This window comes from Oncorhynchus masou, chromosome 21 (genome assembly GCF_036934945.1).
Source record: "Oncorhynchus masou masou isolate Uvic2021 chromosome 21, UVic_Omas_1.1, whole genome shotgun sequence".
Classification (NCBI taxonomy): Eukaryota; Metazoa; Chordata; class Actinopteri; order Salmoniformes; family Salmonidae; genus Oncorhynchus; species Oncorhynchus masou.
Genome location: NC_088232.1, coordinates 5,821,994 through 5,846,934, shown reverse-complemented (window position 1 = coordinate 5,846,934; position 24,941 = coordinate 5,821,994). Strand labels below are relative to the sequence as shown.

Genomic DNA, 24,941 nt, shown 5'->3' with positions numbered 1-24,941 from the left:
AGCCAGTTTTCTGCCTCCTGTTTAGCCCATGTTTGCAATGACGATGAAAAAAAAACAGACAACTGTAAGAAAAAAACATAGTTATGTCTCTTGTAACTATTTTGTGTACAGTTGAAGTCAGAAGTTTACATACACCGAGGTTAGTGTCATTAAATATAGTTTTTCAACCACTCTACAAATGTCTTTTTCTTTTTATAGTTTTGGCAAGTCGGTTAGGACATCTGCTTTGTGCATGACACAAGTGATTTTTCCAACAATTGTTTACAGACAGATTATTTCACTTATAAATTCCCTTTATCACAATTCCGGTGGGTTAGAAATGTACATACACTAAGTTGACTGTGCCTTTAAACAGCTTGGAAAATTCCAGAAAATTATGTCATGGCTTTAGAAGCTTCTAATAGGACAATTGATATCATTTGAGTCAATTGGAGGTGTACCTGTGAATGTATTTCAAGGCTTTCAAACTCAGTGCCTCTTTGCTTGACATCATGGGAAAATCAAAATAAATCAGCAAATACCTCAGAAATAAAATGTTAGACCTCCACAAGTCTGAGTCATCCTTGGGAGCAATTTCCAAACGCCTGAAGGTACCACGTTCATCTGTACAAACAATAGTACGCAAGTATAAACACCATGGGACCACAGAACCGTCATACCGCTCAGGAAGGAGACATGTTCTGTCTCCTACAGATGAACATCCTTTGGTGCGAAAAGTGCACATCAATCCCAGAACAACAGCAAAGGACCCTGTGAAGATGCTGGAGGAAACACGTACAAAAGTATCGATATCCACAGTAAAACGAGTCCTATATCGACATAATCTGAAAGGCCGCTCAGCAAGGAAGAAGCCACTGCTTCAAAACCACCATAAAAAAGAGACTCCACCACCACAGAGAACACAACCAGTGGACAAGTGGACTGAACAACCTCAGTCCTGGTGGTCATCAGAGAGACAGAGGATCCAGTCTGCAGCCCAAACCCTTCTCTCCACAGTCTCAGTGCAGGGATGGAGCAGGACCTGGGGCTGATAGGGATAGACCCTCCTGTTCCTATGATAAAAACACCACATTATCAATAATTAACAGAACAGGTCACCCTGGGCTTCAGCCTTCACAGAGAGTAGTGGGAGACCCCTCTGGTGGGAGTCTATCAGGAGGTCTGTCTTCTCCTTCAGGGTCTCATCTTTAATATAAATCCTTTCTGTTCAGTGTAAACACAAGTGGTCCGAGTATGGATAGCCATGAGGTGAGGAACATAGCAGAAACTGATATTTTGTTTGAAACTGCTTGCGAGTGACGATGACAGTGAGAATGAGTGGGTTTCAGTGGCGAAAAAGAAAGGAAACATCAGAAGTAAAGTTGTTGTGGAAACCCTTAGACTCGTCTGAGTGAGTGTTTTGGAAATCCTTTTGAAGTCTCGATAGATGTCATGGAATGTGTTGGGTGAAGTGGCGTCAGTCACAAGAAGTGGGTTTATTTTGATTTTTTTGTGTGTGTGTCTGCGGAGTTCAAGAGGTGTGCATTGTGTCTCAAGAAGATATGAGTGGAATGTTTTGTGTATGGATCTTCAAAGCAGAGCGCCTATCAACAGGATTATATCTGGGATGGCGCATAAAGTGTGTACAGATTTAATACCTGAGGAAGTAGGTAGTTATTGGAGCAGGTTGACTGGCCCGTATGGTCGATTTAATGAAGAAATACACTTAATCCACAATCTCTCCCTCATGTAAAGTTGGGCTATGTGAGATACCCTTTAAGAGCCTACATGCTAAATATTTGGTAAGGTGTCAAGTGTTTGCAGACAGGAAGAGTATCGAATGCTAGTGGAGGTTAGATGCTGCAATTGAGGTGGCAAACATGCACCCGGATTGCCCTGTTAGATAGAATTGGACTGTCCAGCGTGTGTCCTACCTGGAGGTGGTGAGAAGAGTTGAAGGAATGAATAGAGCTGTAGATGCAATGGTAGTAGAGCCTGCATCAGTGAATGTGTGTGTAAAAATGTGTGCTTTGTAGCATTTATTACAATGGTCATCAACTGCACAGCACAAACGGAGAAGAAATCAGACTAAATTGGCATCATTTTAAGTGCAGCTGAACGTTTTTTGGGGGACTCAGTGATTTGACAGAAGAGGCAGTACAAGTAACCCTATCAACGAAGATACTGCCCTAACAGACTCCTGAGCCTGTGTCGGGATGTGATTTAAATTGGAATGTGACTGAAGGAGGGGGAGTTTTATTTTTTACTTTGTATAATGTCGGTTTCAACCCGTAGTTTACCACCCATACAGTAGGTGGCGGCGTGCACCTCTAACAGTCGTTTGCGAACCGTCATATCAAAGAAGTTAACGGAAGTGACCAGTTACCAAGAACAATTTCCTCTTTTGAATTTGTATGGGTTATTGAGATGTTTATTAACATCATTGATTTCACAATATGACTCATTTAACTAGACAGTATCACATACTAACCTCAGGTAGTCTTTAATTCGCGTTGGAAACGGGACTTGGTTGATTTATGTTATCTAGGTAGCGCTTGCTAGCTGCTAACAATAATGGCTAACATTAATTGTATGGTTTTTCACACTCAAATAGCCTCCGTCATGGAGGTTCTAGCGAATGCAGCTGTGGCAGAGATCTGTAAACTCGTAGACGACGACTATGCAGTGTTTCGTTTGGAAATAACGCAAAGCCAGAAAGAAAACAGGGGATTGCGGAGGAAACTACAGCTACTGGAACTGAAGGTGGCACGGGAGCGCGCAGAGAGGACCATACGAGAGCGTGTCCTCGCCAGTCGTCCCAGTAGTGTCAAAGTCGTCGACCGATACAGAATAGCAAGAGGTACATTTGACAAAATACCGCCCGTTCATGCCTATAGCCCCATTACTCTCTGCATTAGCCAGCAGATCCGACCAGCTTGCTTGCAGCTGCACTAGGTCAGCCATATTTTCTGAGTAGATTAAAATGGCTCAGAAAGCATACCTCTATCCAGGGATTAAAAAATGCTTTGTATTCTGAATTGTCCAATTATCCCAATTGTTAAACTGAGAGAATTGAAAGACTGCTAGTTTTTCTGGAAAACTGGACTGTTCATTATTATGCTTGGTAGCAGAAGCAACAGCGGCCATTTTGGGAATGGCAGTGTCAGCCAATCAGCTCCTTTGTTGTTCAACGCCATTCCATAATGGCTACTGTAAGCTAGCATGAGGACAAATATGGCAGTTTACTTAACTAGCACTCTTCAATATTCTCTTTGTAATAATGGGACAAGAGTGTCCAAAGCACTACTCAATTGAAGTACATTTTCTAAACCATATCTCACTCTGGCTCCACATGTCTTAATCTACACACGAAGTCTGTCAAATCCTAGTGCAGCTGTAAACAAGCAGATAGGATCTGCTTGCTACCCTCTGCACGTGTTCAATCAGTTTTTGAATAATAAGCAATTAATTCCCCCAATTAATTAGCTATATTGCGCAAAGACACATGATCATATTCGAACCAGTCTCTTATCTGATACTTGATTTACTGCATTTTCTATTTTTTACTAAATTAAAACAATGTGATACATGGAACACTATACATTGATCAATAAATAGTATATTAAGAAGTTGAAAGTGTTACCTTGCATTCTTGCCTATTCTAGACAGTGACAACTGTCAATAGTGTACAATATAGCACTGACAGTAGCTAACCTAACCACCTCTTTTCCCCCAATCACTCTCTCAGGTGAAGGACATCTCACTGAAGGCGACAGAAGCATTGTGAAGCCAGTGGGACAAAATACATGGAGAGATGACCAACCAATCACTGTTGATGAGGGGAGTGGAACCTCAACCCAGCACGTTATTGTGATAGAGGTTAGTGTTATAGTATTACATCAAAATTACAGTACATCAAATGTGTCCAGTTTATTTCAGGAAGGCTCCCCTCAGCTGTTCACTTGCTTACATCTTCATTTATCTGTGAGACTTCAAAATTACATTGTTATCCAATTCTACTCATGTACCGGCAATAACTGAGGATGGGCATTTTAAATATTTTCACTATTCAAACAATTATAATTGCATTTAATTGAGAATGCCTTTTCATAGTTAAAATAGACCTATGATTTGCTTCCTTCCCAAATTAATACTGTTGCAAGTATTTTGAATACTAACCTCCTTTCAGATATTCAAATAACCTACCCCATTCCTGGTAATAACCTCCTCTCTTCTTGTGTCAGTCTGCAGAGGATGCAGGTCCTGGGGTCAAGCAGGAGAGGACTGGAGGAGAGGAGGACCCACGACACAGCAGAGACATCCAGACTGGAGCAGCGTCTGGAGTGGCGCCCCCTGTAGCCACAGAGGACCTATCCACCGCCATGGCGCCCCAGGCCAAGACACGGCACAGCACCACGGAGGTCAGTGGAACGTGGAATGCCGTCCTTAAGTCAGAGACCACAGATCAGACCCATAAAGACCGAGTCTGTTGCCACTAGGCTGTCCTGTTCCCAGCTCAGAGTATTTACTTGTATTTTACCAGAGCCAGAGGACGGTTCATTCCCTTGGAGATGATGAGGCGTTAGACACTTGTGTTGATGATCTCTTGTTCTTACACTGCAGAGATGGACCCTGGCAATATGCCTGTGGGGTTTAGACACACAGAATGATCTGTCTAGAGGGGAATGGAACCGGTACAATAGTATTGTATACTCTGAAGGGTGCCTAGATAAGAAAGGGGAGGTTGTAGTCTTTGGTAGATGAGATGACTTTGAAAGTGGAGGGTGGCGCTCCTCCCACATGGAATGCAGATAGTCACCTAGGAGACAGACACTCTGCAAATATTTCTTAGATTACAGGGGAAGCTTTGAGACAAATCCAAATGCCACGACCCACTCCCCTGTACATGCGTTCAGCGTTTGCGATACAGTGTTCATGTCGATGGCACTTTCCGATTCACACGGCCGTGTCCTTTTCAATCAGGTTTTGAACTTAAATGACAGAGCTAGAGCCCAGGCTAAGGGAGGTTGCGCAACATCAGGGGGTAGTAAAGAGAAACGGTTCCTCTGCATGTTCTGTAACAAAGGCTTTAGCTGCCTTCATTGGGTGGAGATCTACCAGAGGGTCCACACATGGGTGAAACCCATCAGCTGCATCCAGTGTGAGAAGAGGTTCTCCCACCAGCACCAGCAGAAGAGGCACCTGAAGGTCCACACAGGAGAAAGGCCGTTCGCCTGTAAGCACTGCGGGAAGAAGTTCTCAAAGAGGAGCTCTCTCAGGATACACCAGCAGAAAAAACATTCCAGTCTATAACATAAAGTAACCATTCTGAATAGAATATTGCATTCTATATTGCATAGAATATTGCATCTATACATTGTGTGATATACAGTGCCTAGTGAAAGTCTACACATACCTTGCACAGTCTTCACATTTTTCTTCCTTAAAATTAAGTCTAAATGGAATTAAATTGGACTTAGAAAGTTAAAGTATTGTGGTGGCAACACCTAATCCTGGAATAGTTGTATTCTTCACACATTACACACATTCTAATGCCAAATACACACCAGAATGACTTTCCAAGAGGTGTTGAGTGATCCTGACTTAAATCTGAGACAATGTTTGAATATTGCTGTCCATCAATTATTCCCAGTCAAAAGTACTGATTTTGAGCAAAATTGACCGGAACAATTAATATAATTAATATACAAGTAAAATAATATAAAGACTTGAGTAAATTAAGGATAAAGTGTGTGTGTGTGGGTGTTTGATGTACCAGTCAAAAGTTTGGACACCTACTCATTCCAAGTTTAATTTATTTGTACTATTTTCTACATTGTAGAATAATAGTGGAGACATCAAAACTATGAAATAACACATGGAATCATGTAGTAACCAGAAAAGTGTTATACAAATCAAAATATATTTGAGAATTTTCAAATTGGTCACCCTTTGCCTTGATAACAACTTTGTACAGTCTCGCCATTTTCAACTAGTTTCATGAGGTAGTCACCTGGAATGCATTTCAAAAAAGTTAATTTGTGGACTCCATTTGTCCTGAGTGGTGCAGCGGTCTAAGGCACTGCATCTCAGTGCAAGAGGAACCAGGGACTGCAATGACACGAGGCCAGGCTGTATCACATCTGGCTGGGATTGGGAGTCCCATAGGGCAGCGCACAATTGGCCCAGCATCGTCCGGGTTTGGCCGGAGTAGGCCGTCATTGTAAATAAGAATTTGTTATTAACTGAGTTTAAATAAAAAATGTTTTTAAAAATTGCCTTGACGACAACTTTGCACTCTTGGCATTCTCTCAACCATCTTCATGGGGAATGCGTTTCCAACGGTCTTGAAGGAATCCCCACATAGGCTGAGCACTTGTTGGCTACTTTTCATTCACTATGCGGTCCAACTCATCCCAAACCAACTCAACTGAGTTGAGGTCAGGTGATTGTAGCAGCCAGGACATCTGATGCAGCACTCCATCACTCTCCTTGGTCAAATAGCTCTTACACAGCCTGTAGGTGTATTTTTGGGTCATTGTCTTGTTGAAAAACAAATGATAGTGGGACTAAGCACAAACCAGATGGGGTGGCGTATCGCTGCAGAATGCTGTGGTAGCCATACTGGTTAATTGTGCCTTCAATTCTAAATAAATCAGACAGTGTCACCAGCAAAGCACCATCACATCTACTCCTCCATGCTTCACGGTGGGAACCACACATGCAAAAATCATCCATTCCCCTACTCTGCGTCTCACAGACACGGCGGTTGGAACCAAAAATCTCACATTTGGACTCATCAGACCAAAAGAAAGATTTCCAACGGTCTAATGTCCATTCTCCTGTTTCTTGGCCAAAGCAAGTCTTCTTCTTATTGGTGTCCTTTCGCATTAGTTTCTTTGCAGCAATTTGACCATGAAGGCCTGATTCACTCTGTCTCCTCTGAACAGTTGATGTTGAGATGTGTCTGTTACTTGAACTCTGTGAAGCATTTATTTGGGCTGCAATTTCGGAGGCTGGTAACTCTAATGAACATATCTTCTGCAGCAGAGGAGACTCTGGGTCTTCTATTCCTGTGGCGGTCCTCATGAGAGCCAGTTTCATGATGGCACTTGATGGTTTTTGCGACTGCACGTGAAGGAACTTTTAAGTATTACGGATTGACTGACCTTTGTCTTAAAAGTAATGATGGACTGTCGTTTCCTTTTGCTTATTTGAGTTGTTCATGCCATAATATGCACTTGGTCTTTTACCAAATAGGGCTATCTTCTGTATAACACCACTACCTTGTCACAACACATCTGACTGGCTCAAACTCATTAAGAAGGAAGGAAATTCCACAAATCAACTTAAGGCACACCTGTTAATTGAAATGCATTCCAGGTGACGACCTCATGAAGCTGATTGAGACAATGTCAAGAGTGTGCGAAGAGGTTACTACTTTGAAGAATCTAAAATATATTTTGATTTGTTTAGCACTTTTTGGGTTATTTCATAGTTGTGATGTCTTCTCTTATTATACAATGTAGAAAATAGTACAAATAAAGGAAAAACCCTTGAATGAGTAGGTGTCCAAACTTTTGACTGGAACTGTATACGCCAAAAAAGTATTTTACACATTGTGTTTGTACTGTGTAGGCTATGATGTTAAAAAAGCCTATTTCATTACTTCCATTCAACTACCTATTATTTTCGCCAGATACTTTTCATTCGAAAATTAATTCAGTTCATCAGGTTCATGCAGATTTTTAGTTGAGACATTGTGTGGTTATCATGTTGTGTTTTAACGTTTTAATAAACACAAAATGGGACTTTATTTTAACATACATTACATGTGATCCGCATACACACAGTGCTTTATAACCAATACACTCTCCACCAACAGTTTTTTTCCTCTAATAAAGACTTTCTCCCAAGGGGGATCGAAGCTCACGGCAGTCATCTCTCTCCGTCTCTGGGTTTATCACGCCACCATTTAGTGATGGCAGTCAATTGGAAATTACAGCAATTTGACAAGACCATGAGCATCTTCAAAAAAAAAAAAAAACGATCTACACGAATATAACTTGTTGTATAATCCTCCTACATCTTTAGTGCTATGCACATTAATATGTGAAACGGATAGGCAGAAGCTTTTTGGTCATATATGGGAGGTAGTAGCCTAGTCAAGGATGCATCATCATGCAATATTGGGACACAACACTTTACAGACCTAGACCTAGTGGAACAAAATAACTTTGAATTTGTAGGTTTTAAAATAATCCCTCTGGTGGCCAAATTTACCTATTTTAATTAATGTCATTGGTTTGTGGATAAAAAGTCTAAGGTCTTTGATAGGATGTGGAATTTGTTACAGGAAATAATCACTGCCACCTTGTGAGATTAGCGTAAGGATAACATGTGCCAGGTTATCAGATCGGACCAGCTAGAATGTAAAGAAAGAGAAAAGGGTGGATACCTAGTCAGTTGTACAATTAAATGCATTCAACCCAACCCCTCTGAATCAGAGAGGGGCAGGGGGCTGCCTTAAACATCCGTGTGATCGGCGCCCAAGGAGCAGTTGGGTGGCTTTTTATCATGTGCAAGTAAATCAACCATTTTAATTGGCTGATGCACATTTTGGTACTGAGAAACTGTTTATAATGTTAGCAAGTATGGCCCATCCATGTTGAAAGTGTGTTTATTATCGTTGTGTATGTACCCGAGGGAGTGTACATCTGTGTAATCTGTATCACCTCTCTCTTCCAGGAGGAGGGTCCAGAGGTGCTGCTGGTGAAGGAGGAGGGGTGTGAGGAGGGTCTGGGGAACCCTGAGGGGAACATGGTCATGGAGGACAACCAGACGACACCTCCTCCTGAACCGGCAGAGGAACCAGCTGAGCAGCACAGGACTACACACAGCCTCACTGAGGTGAGCCCACTGTGAACAACTGTCTGAATGGTATTAGTTCAGGGTCTGTATCCACAAAGCCTCTCGAGTAGGAGTGCTGATCTAGGATCAGTTTAGCCTTTTAGATCATAATGAATAGGATTATATGGAAAGATCAGGGCTCCTACTCTGAGACTTTTTGTGGATACGAGCCCAGCTCTTGATAAATGTTGTCTTAAGTGTGGGACCATGCCTTTGAATTTAAAACCATGTGAAACAATCAAATCAACTAACAAGTTTCCATAGTACTCATAGCAATCCCTCATTGCCCAATCAGAAGATGCTCCATAGCAGGGTGCTGATATCAGATTTCTTGATCCAACATCCTCTCACTCTGTATCTCTTACAGTCAGTAGACATGGAGGATGGGAAGCCTGATCTGCTACTAGTCAAAGAGGAGACTATAGAAGACGGACCAGAGAGCATTGACCTGCTGAGTGGACTAAAGATGGGGGAGCAAGGTAAGGGAGAAATACATCTGGGTCTTTTGTTATAAATGATGAGCTCAAAATTGGAATCAAAATTTTAAAAATGGTTTGAAACAAAAATAATGATGTTCTTGCAGTTCCACAGTGTACTTAAAGGAATATATGGAAATTGTCCATTAACGCCACCTATACAACAACATAGGCCCAATACTATACATCCTTTTAAGAAGGGTTCATACAGACATTGGAAAGTCAAATTCAAGGACCTTCAGGGACTTTTTTTCAGGCACTTAGTCATTTTCAAGGGCCTCAATATTGTATAATTTATATCATTGGAAATATAGGGCCTAATATAGAACCCCCCACCACCACCAAAAAGTGTCCCGCCCAAAAAAGTAAAGTTTTTTTTTTAGGCCTTGTCAATGCATTGATATTCAAATTAGTATTACATTCTAAAATATGAGAATAATGTGGAGTTGCCTGACTAAATATATTGGTTGCATGCATGGCGGTTTTCCTGTAGCCGACACAGCCACACATAAAGCAGTGAATAGCGGTAGCATCAAACTCACCATTTTGAATCTCACCATCAGTTGTTTTTTTATAATGAAAAAAACTGGTTTTTGGTGGCTATTTTTGTACTGGAAGGATTTGTATGGAAAGACAGGTTGAAGCCAACATTAGATGTTGTCGTCCTCATAATAAACCACACATGGTTTTACAGAAACAGAGTAGCACAACGCCCTTCAATTGAAGCAGCGGGAAACAAACGAAAGTGGCCACATTTCTCAAAAATGAAATTGCAGATAATTATAAGGGAGCAGGAGGACTTATAAATTGGCTACAATAATTACAAGGACTTTTCAAGCACCAAATTGAGGAAATATCTTATTTTCAAGGTAGGCCAATTCCAGTAGTTGAATTTCCGAGCTCCAAATGAAAGTTCAAGTAGGCTACTTCAAGCCCCCTGTATTGTTTAAAATTACAGGTGTAACATGGAAACCAAAATGTATTTGTCATGTAATTTCATTACCAGATCAAATTGTGATGAAGCCCACTAGGCTGTGTAATGTGTTGTCATTATATCCAGAATAATTCATAGGAATAGCTTGGGTGGGTGTTGCGCAATAGTCTATCCTTCACAATTGTGCACAGTAGACTGTGTCCAATCTGAGGCACAAAAACATATGAAAACATCAACTTATTGCCTTGATGCTTTCTATGTTAAATCTTACGAGACCCTGCTGAAAATCAAGCAGACGACAACCGATCAACATCAATTCACTAGGGACATTAGATCCGACGTGGATCCAGGCACTGTCTTCACAGGCATAACAAATGAGATAAAATTCTGGACATTCCTCGCAAACACCTTTTTTTCCCAGCACTTGTGCCGATGTTTTATCGCATTTGCTATCACTAACAGCTGTTCATCATTTGAATGTAATTCAAAAAATTCAGATGGCGATGTGTGAAAATATCACAGCATAATTAAACAGCTCGACATCAAATGCGCATCCAACAAGTATTATGTAATTATTGAAGAACCACATTAATGACAGTATCGATTTAGGTTTTAAGTATCAAGGTGACTCATTCGGTTGGAAGCATTTTGCAATCTTTTTGGGGATTTGTGCCCATAAACTGTTTTCACCCCGTAACACACAGACACACACAATGTTACATCGTTGCACTGTATTTCTGAGATCTCTATACAAAAAAAAAAAAACTGTCCGACAGCTAGATCGAGGATTCTTACAGGGTTAAAGTTAGTCTAATTTAACTGATTAATGCCTAATGTATGATCGATCTAATGGCAACACTGCCATAAATTTAAGGACAGAAAATGTATGTTTTATGTCGTACCAATCCATCAAGACACAAACCATGTGAAAGGGTTAACAGTTTGTAAGTCAACTCAGCAATTTTATTGAATATATACTATATATACAAAAGTATTTGGACACCCCTTCGGCTATTTCATCATCTGTATAAAATCGAGCACACAGGCATGCCATCTCCATAGACAAACATTGGCAGTAGAATGGCCTACTGAAGAGCCGTGACATTCAACGTGGCAATGTCATAGCATGCCACATTTCCAACAAGTCAGTTCAACAAATTTCTGCCCTGCTAGAGCTTTCCTGTCAACTGAAAGTGCTGTTATTGTGAAGTAGAAACGTCTTGGAGCAACAACGGCTCAGCCACGAAGTTGTAGGCCACACAAGCTGTAGGCCGAACAGGACCGTCGAGTGCTGAAGCGTGTAGTGTGTAAAAATAGTATGTTCTCGGTTGCAACACTCACTACCAAGATCCAAACTCCCTCTGGAAGCAAAGTCAACATAAGAACTATTCGGCAGGAGCTTCATGAAATGGTTTCAATGGCGGGCAGCAGCACACAAGCCTAAGATTACCATGCGCAATGCCAAGCGTCGGCTGGAGTGGTGTAAAGCTTGCCGCCATTGGATTCTGGAGCAGTGGAAACGCGTTCTCTGGAGTGATGAATCATGCTTCACCCTCTGGATGTCCGATGGATGAATCTGGGTTTGGCGGATGCCAGGAGAACACTACCTGCCCCAATGCATAGTGCCAACTGTAAAGTTTGGTGGAGGAGGAATAGTGGTCTGGGGCTGTTTTTCATGGTTCGGGCTAGGCCCCTTAGTTCCAGTGAAGGGAAATCTAAATGATACAGCATACAATGACATTCTAGATGATTATGTGCTTCCAACTTTGTGGCAACAGTTTGGGGAAGGACTTTTCTTGTTTCAGCATGACAATGCTCCTGTGCACAAAGCGAGGTCCATACAGAAATGGTTTGTCGATCGGTGAGGAAGAATTGACTGGCCTGCACAGTGCCTTGACCTCAACCCCATCGAACACCTTTGGGATGAATTGGAACGCTGCCAGGCCTAATCACCCAACATCAGTGTCCGACCTCACTAATGCTCGTGGCTGAATGAAAGCAAGTCCTTGTAGAAGTGTTCCAGCATCTTCCCAGAAGAGTGGAGGCTGTTATAGCAGCCAAGGGGGACCAATGCCATATTAATGCCCATGATTTTGGAATAAGATGTTCGAGGAGCAGGTGTCCACATACTTTTGGTCTTATGGTGTATCTATGCCCCCCTTATGGTGTATCTATGTTTATATACAAAAACACACATATTGTATGAACTTCACCAGATAATTGACTTAAACTCCATGTGTAGAGTTCTCTGCCAAGTTTGTAAAGTCTACTTTGAAACCTCTTCCTACAGATGGTTGGCTGGAGGCTAACAGAAGAGACTGGGCGGCCATCTTGGAATCCCAGACCCAGATGGGTGCAGCCAAGGGCCCGGGGGACAACATCACTGAGCAGGCCAGGACCAGAGGTGAAATAGTGGAGGTCAGTGGATGGGACAGCATCTTCAACTCTGGGCTGGGGAACAACACTGTTAACTACAACCAGAAACAGACAGTCGAACACAAAACAACAACCGAACTTAGTCTCCATGACAACAGACTGGCTGAGACCAGAGCGGGGCGTAGATTTGGTCTGCAGGGATGGGGATGTGTCGGTTCGCGGCGGGAGAGAATAGACACAGACTCGGCTAGTGATGCTCCGTCCTGCTCCTATAGTTGTGATTCAGAGAGACTGATGGCACCTCAGGTAAACCCCCTAAAAGGTGCTGCCTTCAGCATACCTTCTATAGGATCTGTCAACTGGAACATGGACCCTGCGTCATCACAGACCCTCCCTGGCCTTCGTCCTCCTCACACTCTCCTTATGTTAAACCAGACTTCAGACAATGCCAGTGCCTCAACACTAAATGGCTACACAAGCCCATTGACAAATGACAGTAGTTGTAACGCTATCAATAGATCTGGTGGCAAAGAGAAGCGCTTCCCGTGTTCATTCTGTGGGAAAGCCTTCAGTTTCCCCAAACAGGTGAAGATCCACCAGAGGATGCACACAGGGGAGAAACCTTTCAGCTGCCACCTGTGCCGGGCCAGTTTTTCAGACTCATCCAACCTGAAGAGGCACCAGAGGGTCCACACAGGGGAGAAACCATACAGCTGCCCTCAGTGTGAGAAGAGGTTCTCCCACCAGCACCAGCTGAAGAGGCACCTGATGGTCCACACAGGAGAGAGGCCGTTCTCCTGTATGCACTGCGGGAAGAGATTCTCAGAGAGGAGCTACCTCAGAATACACCAACAGAAAATGCACACAACCCATGTAATGTAGTATTAGCTAATTTGTAGTTAATTCTGTAGGTTTTCGATGGAGTACAGAACTGGATGAGGTAAAATGAGGATGATGAAAATGAGTGTGAGGAAGAGTAGATGATATGGTGATAGTTGGTGTGATGGTGTCTGTAAAAATGCTTCCCTGATGAAAAGTGACAGCCTTGTCCCGTTTGATGCCAGTGTTTTTATGAGGCACTGATATTGCCTTAATTCATGTTTATTAATGTAGTGAAGCTGTGTGTAATGTTGAACCTATTTCAAGGCATTCTAAAATTCATTTTATCAAAGTGAGGGTACCTGATTTAAATAAAGTGTTACCATAGGGAGAAGTTATTCTAGTCACGTATCACTTTATGCAATAAATACTGTACCTCACAATATTACAATTTTCTTGAAATTAAATAAAAAATTGACTCTGTGCTGACTGACTTGTTTATTTTTTTTTATCATGGTAGGGACTGAGTTTCCCTTCTCTGTCAAAACAAAACATTAAACTTAATTCTTGAATCAACACATATGGACAATTTTTATGAACTACCAATGACTCCATATTATTGGGGATTTGAATCACAATAGAGATTGGTTAACATTTTATAATGTCTGCAGTAAAGAGATAATTATATAAACCTTATATGCTCTTCTGTACATTTTGTGTTTACAGTCTGCAGTCCATGAGGACCTGCTGATATCAGGTGTTGCTGGTGGGAGAGACTGGACATCTGAAGTGGCTGGTCACAAACCCTGGCCCAGGATCAGAAACCTGGATCAGGAGCCGTCACTCTTCATTCGCGAGTCGGAACCAGGACCGAACCACCACCACACAGAACGAAACCAGTGGACAGGTGGAAGTCCTGTTGGTCATCAAAAAGACAGAGGCCCCAAACAGGGATCCAGTCTGCAGCCCAGACCCTTCTCCTCACAGTCTCAGTGCAGGGATGGAGCAGGACCTGGGGCTGATAGACCCTCCTGTTCTCATGATACAAACACCACAGTATCCATGATGAACAGAGTAGGTCACCCTGGGCTTCAGCCTTCACAGAGAGTGGTGGGAGACCCCACTGGTCGGAGTCTAACAGGAAGTCTGTCTTCTCCAGGATCTTGTCTAATGCCTGGTGAATGGGTTCATAGAGGGCATGGACCTCGGCCTAGCCTTCCTCAGCTGCCTCATGGGTACCCCATGAATACAGACAGTGTCAGGATGGCCGTTAACAATGAGAGTTACCTAGCCTATAACACAGCACCCAATCCCAACAACACCCAAACAATGGCTTCAGGTCAAGGAGGGAGCTCAAAGACTTCTGCTTCTACCTCCTCTGGTGTCATTGGGTCACAACGTGGGAGGCCGAGCGTTAGGACAGACGCGGACAAGCCGTACGCCTGCCCCACGTGTGGGAAGCGCTTCGCTAGGGCACACTATTTGAGGGAGCACCAGACCGTTCACACCAAGGAGAAGCCCTTCAAGTGTAAACTATGCTACAAGAGCTTCTCCTTCTTGAGTAACCTTACCAGACATCGGAGTGTCCACAACCGGGAGAAATCGTAGCACTGTGGCTTGAGATGTATGTCTGGGATAGTTATCATGTTTAAGTGTCTTGGGTTAAGAGGGTAATTGAACCACATACCCTTCATTAACACTTTAACTGGTCATTTGAAACAGGCTTGTGTAAACTGTTTTCAGAGGGAGTAAACCTAGGCTAGAACAAGGAAAGTTTAATATTTACCTTACTGAGGTGATTGATGGAATAAAGTCCTATTATTACTCTTTTTGCTAACATATTCTTTCTAAACAAGTCTGCTCTCAGCTTAAAAGATACTGATCATAGGAGATATGTGTAATGTAATAAGCAGTACCTTATTTCAAATAACAGTGCACATACACTTTTTTCATTTAACCACACCCTTTGGTGACTATTTAACAGTCGTATGGCCTGGAGATAGAAGCTGGTTCTCAGTCTCTCGGTCCCAGCTTTGATGCGCCTGTACTGTCGCCACCTTCTAGATGGTAGCGGGGTGAACAGGCGTCCTTGATGATCTTCCTGTGACATTGGGTGCTGTAGATGTCCTGGAGGGCAGGCATTGTGCCACTGGTGATGCGTTGGGGCTAACTGCACCACCCTCTAGAGAGCTCTGCGGTTGTGGACGGAGAAATTGCCGTACCAGGCAGTGATACAGGTTACTCTTATTGGTGCATCTTTGGGGCCAAGCCAAATTTCTTCAGCCTCATGAGGTTGTAGAAGTGCAACACCACACGGTATATTTCAGATTGTCAGTGATCTGTTTGCCGAATAACAGTTTTTTTTATGGGTCTAATGTATTTTTGTACGGGTGTCTTTTTTTCTTTCTCATTCCAAAATATTTATTTTTTTCTATGGTTTACCACCCTGTACAGTAGGTGGCGGTATGCATCTCTAAATATTGTTTTCAAACTGCCGTAATACCGAAGAAAAAGTGAAGTGTCCGGGAACGTTTTCCACGTTAAGCGTTTAAAAAAAATATTTAGACTTTTATTAACACCATTTAACTGCACAGCATCACATACTTACCTCATTATTCGCGTTGGAGACAGGACTTGGTTGATATGTTGTGTTGGTAACGCTAGCTAGCTGCTAACTCTGGTTTTTCATACTAGCCTCTAACATGAAGGTGCTAGCGAATGCAGCCGTGGCAGAGATCTGTTAACTCGTAGACGACGACTGCAGTGTTTCGTTTGGAAGAAACTCAAAGCCAGAAAGAAAACAGGGCATTGCGGAGGAAACTACAGCTGCTGGAACTAAAGGGAGCGCGTCCTTCCCAAAAGTGTGAAGATTCTAAACCAGTACAGAGGAACGGTAAGAGGTACGTTTTATTAAAGAAGGCCAAGGCTGTGGGACCTGTCGACCCCTTCCGCTCTGCGCATGTGTGACTTTACATGTGTTAACCATAATTTGGTCTTGGTCCGTTTTTGTACAGTAGGCTATAATTCCACTGATTATTTAGGTAGACTATCATATTCTAACCAGAATTGATTAGCAGCATTAACTATTATTTACTAATTGAAAACAATATGACGCATGGAACATAATCAATCGATCTATAAATAGTACATCAATGAGTTATGTTTAGTGATACATCTTTGCCAATTCCAGACAGTGAGTACGTTGACATGCACAGTAATAATTCGATATTAAACCGATTATGGCAGTAGGCCGATTATGCAATAATCATGTAAACACACACTGCGTATCTTAATCGGCATAATGTCCAAATCGAATTAAGCATACGCCAATTAAATCATCTGGTTTTCTGAGCAATCTTTAATATTATTAGAGCATGTAAACATCTTAATCAGCGTTTCAGCTATGTATTTGATCTGCGATGTGTTAGCAACAGCCGAGAGAACCTCCCTCTTTTTAGCACAAGTGAAGTGAAGCCTGACCGATTGCGTCGATTTGCTTAATTCTGCTGTCAAACCGTTTCATTATGCAATCCAACATTTTTACTGGATATGTGTTCAACATTCACCTTGTCCTACTAGTTCTGTCAAGTCCATGCAGACAATATGTTTTCACATTACAAACTTTATATGTCTGAACTCTGAATCAAATATGCTTCCCAAAAATAACATGGTCCTGTGGTAGAACGTTTTATTTTGATTGGCAATTTTCTGCATTCATCAGAGTGCCATCAGGTAGTGTGATATCAGATGTGTCTATGTGAAGAAGATTATTAGGGAAAACATGTCTATGTTTGAATCAAACTATTACATTAATCTGTACGGAGGTCCAGAGAGGACATGTGAATAAATAAATAATTCCCTTGTTATGTCTATCACATTTTCATGACCACGACATAACAAAAGTAGTCATGTAAACTATATATCGGAGTGGACGCATTGATGATAAATTGACAGTGTGGCTGGGGTGATTGCTACACTAAGGGATGGTACATTTCATACTAACGTCATGCTTTCATTTGTGTTTGGAGCTCATTATCAGTTTATAAGTTAGAATGTTAGCAACCTAAATGTCCTAAGAGCTCATGGGGCATCTAAGTCCTCGTGGGGCATCTATGCCCTGAACGAGCACGTTCCCCCAGGCTTTTTGCCACCCCCAAGACCACAGTCAATCGCATGCAAGCAACAAGTCAGCTACAGTGCCTTCAGAAAGTATTCACACCATTTGACTTATTCCATATTTTGTTGTTACAGGCTGAATTTTCTCACGCATCTACACACGATACCCCATAATGACAAAGTTCTGTATTTACATTTTCAATAAATTTGCAAACATTTCTAAAAACATGTTTTCACTATCTAATTTACATAAGTATTCACACATCTGATTCAATACTTTGAAGAAGCACCTGTGGAAGTGATTACAGCTGCAACATTTTTTTTCTGTATTATTTAGTGCCTTCTTGCAAACAGGATGCATGTTTTGGAATATTTGTGTTCTGTACAGGCTTCCTTCTTTTCACTCTTTCATTTAGGTTAATATTGTAGAGTAACTACAATGTTGTTGATCATCCACAGTTTTCTCTTCCTGTAACTGTTTTAAAGTCACCTTTGGCTTCATGGTGAAATCCCTGAGTGTTTTCCTTCCTCTCCGGCAACTTAGTTCGGAAGGATGCCTGTATCTTTGTAGTAACTGGGTGTACTGGTTGTACACCATCCAAAGTGTAATTAATAACTTCACCATGCTCAAAGCCATATTCAATGTCTGCTTTTTTTCATTTAATTGTATCTACCAATAGGTGCCCTGCTTTGTGATGCATTGGAAAACCTCCCTGGTCTTGTTAAGCACATTTTTACTCCTGAACTTATTTAGGCTTACCATAACAAAGGGGTTGAATACTTAATGTTGTTAACTTGTAAAAATGTCAAGGAACAATTCCACTTAGATAATACGGGGTATTGTGTGTCGGCCAGTGACAAAAAAAATCAAAATTGAATCAATTTCAAATTCAGGCTGTAGAAACAATATGTGGAAAAAGTCAATGGGTGTGAAGGCACTGTAACTTGTCAAAAAGGCTAGCATCCCGGAGTCGCCTCTTCACTGTTGATGTTGAGACTGGTGTTTTGCGGGTACTATTTAATAAAGCTGCCAGTTGAGGACTTGTGAGGAGTCTTTTTCTCAAACTAGACACTAATGTACTTGTCCTCTTGCTCAGTTGTGCCCGGGGCCTCCCACTTCTCTTTTTATTCTGGTTAGGGCCAGTTTGCGCTGTTCTGTGAAGGGAATAGTACACGGCGTTGTACGAGATCTAAAGTTTCTTGGCAATTTCTCGCATGGAATAGCCTGCATTTCTCAGAACAAGAATAGACTAAGGAGTTTCAGAAGAAAGTATTTTGTTTCTGGCCATTTTGAGCCTGGAACCGAATCCACAAATGCTGATGCTCCAGATACTCAACTAGTCTAAGGCCAGTTTTATTGCTTCTTTAATCAGAACAACAGTGTTGTGCAAACATAATTGATAATTAGAAAACCCTTTTGCAATTATCTTTTCAAAATGATACACTTGGATTAGCTAACACAACGTGCCATTGGAACACAGGAGTGATAGTTGCTGATAATGGATCTCTGTACACCTATGTGGATTTTCATAACAAATCAGCCATTTCCAGCTACAATAGTACTTTACAACATTAACAATGTTTACACTGTATTTCTGCTCAATTTGATGTTAATTTAATGGACAATGTGCTTTTCATTCAAAAACAAGGACATTTCTCAGTGACCCCAAACTTTTGAAAGGTAGTGTGTGTCCTCTCTGAACTTCCATTAAATCTGACTGTCCACAATGATCACATTATTGTATTATTGTGTGCATGTAACTACTCTGTGTCAAAACGGTCAATAGTGTACAATATAGCATTGAGCATTGACAACACAGTACCTAAACTAACCACCTATTTTCCCCCAATCACTCTCTCAGGTGAAGGACATCTCACTGGAGACCACAGGAGCTTTGTGAAGCCAGCAGGACACAATACATGGAGAGATGACCAACCAATCACTGTTGGTGAGGGGAGTGGAACCTCAACCCAGCACATTATGGTGATCGAGGTCAGTGTAATAGTGTTGCATCAAAATGGCCAGTTTAGGGGCCTCCCAGGTGGCACAGTGGTCAAGGGCGCTGTACTACCAGAGACTCTGGGTTCGCGCCCAGGCTCTGTCGTAACCGACCGCGACCGGGAGGTCCGTGGGGCGACGCACAATTGGCCCAGCATCATCTGGGTTAGGGCGGGCTTGGCCGGTAGGGATATCCTTGTCTCATCGTGCACCAGCGACTCCTGTGGCGGGCCGGGCACAGTGCACGCTAACCAAGGTTGCCAGGTGCACAGTGTTTCCTCTGACACATTGGTGCGGCTGGCTCCCGGGTTGGATGGCGCTGTGTTAAGAAGCAGTGCGGCTTGTTTGGGTTCAACCTTCGTCTCTCCCGAGCCCGTACGGAAGTTGTAGCGATGAGACAAGATAGTAGCTACTAAACAATTGGATACCACGAAATTGGGGAGAAAGGGGTAAAAATTCAACAACAAAAAATTAAAAAATGGCCAGTTTATTTTAGAAAGGCTATTCACTGTTTTACATGTACATCCTCATTTATCTGCCATAGGGGAGCTTGTGAGACTTCCCTACGACATTGTTATCCAATGCTACTCATATACCGGTAATAACCTCCCCTCTTTTTGTGCAGATACAGAGGCTGCAGGTCCTGGGATCAAGCTGGAGAGGTCTGAAGGAGAGGGAGACCCACGGCAAAGCAGAGACATCCAGCCTGGAGCAGCTAAGGTGCCCCCTGTAGCCATAGAGGACCCCACCACCGCCCCAGCGCAGCCCAGGACCCGATGCAGCATCATGGAGGTCAGTGGACACTCGCTAGTGACTTCTTAGATTACAGGGAAAGCTTAGAGACAAATCTAAATGTTGTGACCCATTCCCCTTTACACTCACTCAGGGATCGTGACCCAGTGTCCACATCAATGGGGCCTTCTGATTCACACGGCTGTGTCCTTTTTGATCAGGTGCTGAACTCAAACGACAGGACTAGAGCCCAGGCTCAGGGAGGGGGAGCCACATCATGCAATCGTAAAGTGAAACGGTTCCTCTGCATGTTCTGTAACAAAGGCTTCAGCTGCCTCCAGAAGGTGGAGATCCACCAAAGGGTCCACACAGGGGAGAAACCCTTCAGCTGTACCCAGTGTGATATTTGCTTTTCCCACTCGTCCAGCCTGAAGAGGCACCAGAGGGTCCACAACCCTACATCTGCCCCCAGTGTGAGAAGAGGTTCTCCCACCAGAACCAAGTGAAAATGCATATGAAGGTCCACACGGGAGAGAGGCCATTCACCTGTACCCACTGCAGGATTAGCTTTTCAGAGAGGCGCTACCTCAGGATACACCAGCAGAGTAACCATTACACTCGATAGCTTCTGACGTTTAGCTCAAACCCTGCATTAAAGTCAAAGATTAATTTTTATTGCTGTCAGCAGAAAAGACCCACAGATGCATTTCGAATCAAGAGAGGAACAGATTTCAGTGTTGAATATTCCTGGGTAGAATATTTCATCAAGACATTGTGTGATATATAAGCCTAAACAGTCTGTTGCATATTGTGTTTTTTACTGTGTAGGCTATATGATGTTCACAAATGCCTATGTCATTACTTCCATTCAACTACTTTCCTAAGACACTTAATGTAAAAATGATTGCTGTTTATCAAATTAATGGAGAGTTTTGAGAATGACACAAATATTAATTTTCAAAGTTTGCTGCTTCAGTGTCTTTAGATATTTTTTGTTAGATGTTACTATGGAATACTGAAGTATAATTACAAACATTTCATAAATGTCAAAGGCTTTTATTGACAATTACATGAAGTTGATGCAAAGAGTCAATATTTGCAGTGTTGACTCTTGTTTTTCAAGACCTCTGCAATATGCCCTGGAATGCTGTCAATTAACTTCTGGGCCACATCCTGACTGGTGGAAGCCCATTCTTGCATAATCAATGCTTGGAGTTTGTCAGAATTTGTGGGGTTTTGTTTGTCCACCCACCTCTTGAGGATTGACCACAAGTTCTCAATGGGATTAAGGTCTGGGGAGTTTCCTAGCCATGGACCCAAAATATTGATGTTTTGTTCCCCAAGCCACTTAGTTATCACCTTTGCCTTATGGGAAGGTGCTCCATCATGCTGGAAAAGGCATTGTTTGTCATCAAACTGTTCCTGGATGGTTGGGAGAAGTTGCTCTCGGAGGATGTGTTGGTACCATTCTTTATTCATGGCTGTGTTCTTAGGCAAAATCGTGAGTGAGCCCACTCCCTTGCCTGAGAAAACACCCCACACATGAATGGTCTCAGGATGCTTTACTGTTGGCATGACACAGGACTGATGGTAGCGCTCACCTTGTCTTCTCCAGACAAGCTTTTTTCTGGATGCCCCAAACAATCGGAAAGGGCATTCATCAGAGGAAATTACTTTACCCCAGTCCTCAGCAGTCCAATCCCTGTACCTTTTGCAGAATATCAGTCTGTCTCTGATGTTTTTCCTGGAGAGAAATGGCTTCTTTGCTGCCCTTCTTGACACCAGGCCATCCTCAAAGTCTTCGCCTCACTGTGCATGCAGATGCACTCATACCTGCCTGCTGCCATTCCTGAGCAAGTCTGTACTGATGGTGCCCTGATCCTGCAGCTGAATCAACTTTAGGAGACGGTCCTGGCGCTTGGTGGACTTTCTTGGGCGCCCTGAAGCCTTCTTCACAACAATTGAACCGTTCTCCTTGAAGTTCTTGATGATCCGATAAATGGTTGATTTAGGTGCAATCTTACTGGCAGCAATATCCTTGCCTGTGAAGCCCTTTTTGTGCAAAGCAATGATGACGGCACGTGTTTCCTTGCAGATAACCATGGTTGACAGAGGAAAAACAATGATTCCAAGCACCACCCTCCTTTTGAAGCTTCCAGTCTGTCATTCAAACTCAATCAGCATGACAGAGTGATCTCCAGCCTTGTCCTCGTCAACACTCACACCTGTGTTAACGAGAGAATCACTGACATGATGTCAGCTGGTCCTTTTGTGGCAGGGCTGAAATGCAATGGAAATGTTTTTGGGGGATTCAGTTAATTTGCATGGCAAAAAGGGACTTGGCAATTAATTGCAATTCATCTGATCATTCTTCATAATATTCTGGAGTATATGCAAAATTGCCATCATACAAACTGAGGCAGCAGACTTTGAAAATTGATATTTGTGTCATTCTCAAAACTTTTGGCCAAAAATGTTCTCCCCAAATTGTATCTTGTCTCATCGCTGCAGCTCCCCAACGGGTTCAGGAGACGAAGGTAGATTTATGCGTCCTCCGAAACGTGACCCGCCAAACCGCGCTTCTTAACACCCGCCCGCTTAACCCGGAAGCCAGCTGCACCAATGTGTTGGAGGGAACACAGTTCAACTGACGACCGAGATCAGGCACCCGGCCTGTCACAAGGATTTGCTAGAGCGCGATGAGCCAAGTAAAGCCCCCTCGGCCAAGCCCTCCCGTAACCCGGACGCCACTGGGCCAATTGTGCGCCGCCCTATGGGACTCCCGATCACGGACGGTTGTGATACGCCTCTAGCACTGTGCCACTCGGGAGGCTAAAATGGGACTTTTCATTCAAAGACTTACATTGAGACCCTTTTAGACCCACACACTAACAAAAAACCTACCGTACACGTCAGAATAGTTTTGTCAGGCTTGTCTGATGATTACTTGACTTATCATAGCTAACTCATATTTACCCACATCATATTTATGTCCACCATGATGAGTTTAACAACCATGAAGTCATTCTGTAACTACAGTATAGGACTCAGATGTCGTGGGGATGGGTAAACACGGTGTTGAATGTGTGTTTATTATCTGTGTGTACTTACCTGAGGGAGTGTATGTCTGTGTAATCTCTGACTTCTCTTCCAGGAGGAGAAGGAGGGGTGTGAGGAGGGTCTGGGGAACCCTGAGGGGAACATGGTCATGGAGGACAACCAGACTACACCTCCTGAACCTCCAGAGTATAGGACCAAACAGTATTACTGAGGTGAGCCCACCCAGGTCTTGATTACATTTGTCTTCAGTGTGGGACTATGCTTTTGAATGATCAAATCATTAGTGTCAAGTAATCAAATCAAATTGTATTTGTCACATGTTTCGTAAACAAGCATGTGTCGTAGACAAACAGTGAAATGCTTACTTACGGGCCCTTCCCAACAATGCAGAGAGAAAAATAAAAAAATAACTAGCATGTTAGCATAGTACTCATAGTAATACCTCATTGCCCAATCAGAAGATGCTCCATAGCAGGTTGCTCATATCAGATTTCTTGATCCAACATCCTCTCACTCTGTATCTCTTATAGTCCGTAGACATGGAGGATGGGAAGCCTGATCTGCTGCTAGTCAAAGAGGAGACAATAGAAGATGGACCAGTGAGCATTGACCTGCTGAGTGGACTAAAGATGGGGGAGCAAGGTGAGGGAGCAATACATATAGCCTCCATAGAGTAATAGATCTTCAGTTCTGTCCCTGTCGTTCTGCCCCTGAACAGGCAGTTAACCCACTGTTCCTAAGCCGTCAATGAAAATAAGAATTTGTTCTTAACTGACTTGCCTAGTTAAATAAAGGTAAAATAAAATAACAATTTTAAAATAATTCCCTCTACAATGTTTGTAATGTCTATTTTGTAATTTCTTCCTGCAGGAGGCTAACAGAGGAGGCTGGGTGGCCATCTTTGATTCCCAGACCCAAGAGCTTGGGGGACGACCGAGGAAGCCAGGACCAGAGGCGGCATAGTGGAAGTCAGTGGATTGGATATCATCCACAACTCTGGTCTGGGAAACAATACTATTAACCACAACCAGAAACAGACAGTCAAACACAAAACAACAACCAAACTTAGTCTCCATGACAACAGACTGGCTGAGACCATGGCGAGACGTAGATTTGGTCTCCATGGATGGGGAGGTGTCCGTAAGACAACAGGTACAGTCTCAGCTAGCGATGCTCCGTCCTGCTCCTATAGTTGTGATTCAGAGAGACTGATGGCTCCTCAGGTTCACCCCTTAACAGGTGCTGACTTCAGCCTGCCTTCTATAGGATCTATCAACTGGAACATGTAGCCTGTAGATCCAAACGGGACAAATCCCGACACTGCCCCAGTGTGAGAAGAGGTTCTCCCACCATTACCAGCTGAAAATGCACACAGCCCATGTGTAGAGTATAGTAACATGTAATGTAGTACTAGGTAGTTTGTTCGTAGTTAATTATATTTGTTTTGGATGTAGTAGGGAACTGGATGAGGTGAACTGGGGAAAGAAGGAGTATGATGAGAGAGTAGATCATATCATATGGTGATGGTTGGTGTGTTGGT

At 42.8% G+C, this 24,941-nt stretch overlaps 2 protein-coding genes across 4 annotated transcripts; both read left to right on the top strand.

The window, feature by feature from the left end:
* Positions 1-2,345: 2,345 nt before the first annotated feature.
* On the top strand, positions 2,346-15,323 carry LOC135507646 (zinc finger protein 143-like). 2 transcript variants are annotated; one of them, XM_064927226.1, is made up of 7 exons: positions 2,346-2,839; positions 3,728-3,858; positions 4,224-4,400; positions 8,728-8,889; positions 9,257-9,368; positions 12,590-12,717; positions 14,221-15,323. In XM_064927226.1, the coding sequence occupies exons 1-7, from the start codon at positions 2,554-2,556 to the stop codon at positions 15,100-15,102; spliced, it is 1,878 nt and encodes a 625-aa protein (XP_064783298.1). In that variant the 5' UTR covers positions 2,346-2,553; the 3' UTR covers positions 15,103-15,323. The 2 variants fall into 2 exon arrangements, with proteins under 2 accessions (XP_064783298.1, XP_064783299.1); XM_064927227.1 differs by lacking the exon at positions 14,221-15,323 and having other exon boundaries at positions 12,590-14,027.
* A 514-nt stretch (positions 15,324-15,837) lies between these two features.
* LOC135507703 (oocyte zinc finger protein XlCOF19-like) lies at positions 15,838-24,358 on the top strand. 2 transcript variants are annotated; one of them, XM_064927312.1, is made up of 6 exons: positions 15,852-16,394; positions 19,473-19,603; positions 20,235-20,401; positions 20,563-23,613; positions 23,932-24,043; positions 24,272-24,358. In XM_064927312.1, the coding sequence occupies exons 4-6, from the start codon at positions 23,404-23,406 to the stop codon at positions 24,277-24,279; spliced, it is 330 nt and encodes a 109-aa protein (XP_064783384.1). In that variant the 5' UTR covers positions 15,852-16,394; positions 19,473-19,603; positions 20,235-20,401; positions 20,563-23,403; the 3' UTR covers positions 24,280-24,358. The 2 variants fall into 2 exon arrangements, with proteins under 2 accessions (XP_064783385.1, XP_064783384.1); XM_064927313.1 differs by lacking the exons at positions 23,932-24,043; positions 24,272-24,358 and having other exon boundaries at positions 15,838-16,394; positions 20,563-23,387.
* Positions 24,359-24,941: the final 583 nt, after the last annotated feature.

What these genes read in the sequence shown, in the direction of transcription:
- LOC135507646 (XM_064927226.1), top strand. Translation starts at nt 2,554, where the DNA reads ATGGCTAACATTAATTGTATGGTTTTTCACACTCAAATAGCCTCCGTC. An exon ending in CCGATACAGAATAGCAAGAG is followed by an intron (nt 2,840 to 3,727) that starts GTACATTTGACA and finishes TCACTCTCTCAG; the next exon opens with GTGAAGGACATCTCACTGAA. An exon ending in CTACACACAGCCTCACTGAG is followed by an intron (nt 8,890 to 9,256) that starts GTGAGCCCACTG and finishes TATCTCTTACAG; the next exon opens with TCAGTAGACATGGAGGATGG.
- LOC135507703 (XM_064927312.1), top strand. Translation starts at nt 23,404, where the DNA reads ATGGGTAAACACGGTGTTGAATGTGTGTTTATTATCTGTGTGTACTTA. An exon ending in GACCAAACAGTATTACTGAG is followed by an intron (nt 23,614 to 23,931) that starts GTGAGCCCACCC and finishes TATCTCTTATAG; the next exon opens with TCCGTAGACATGGAGGATGG.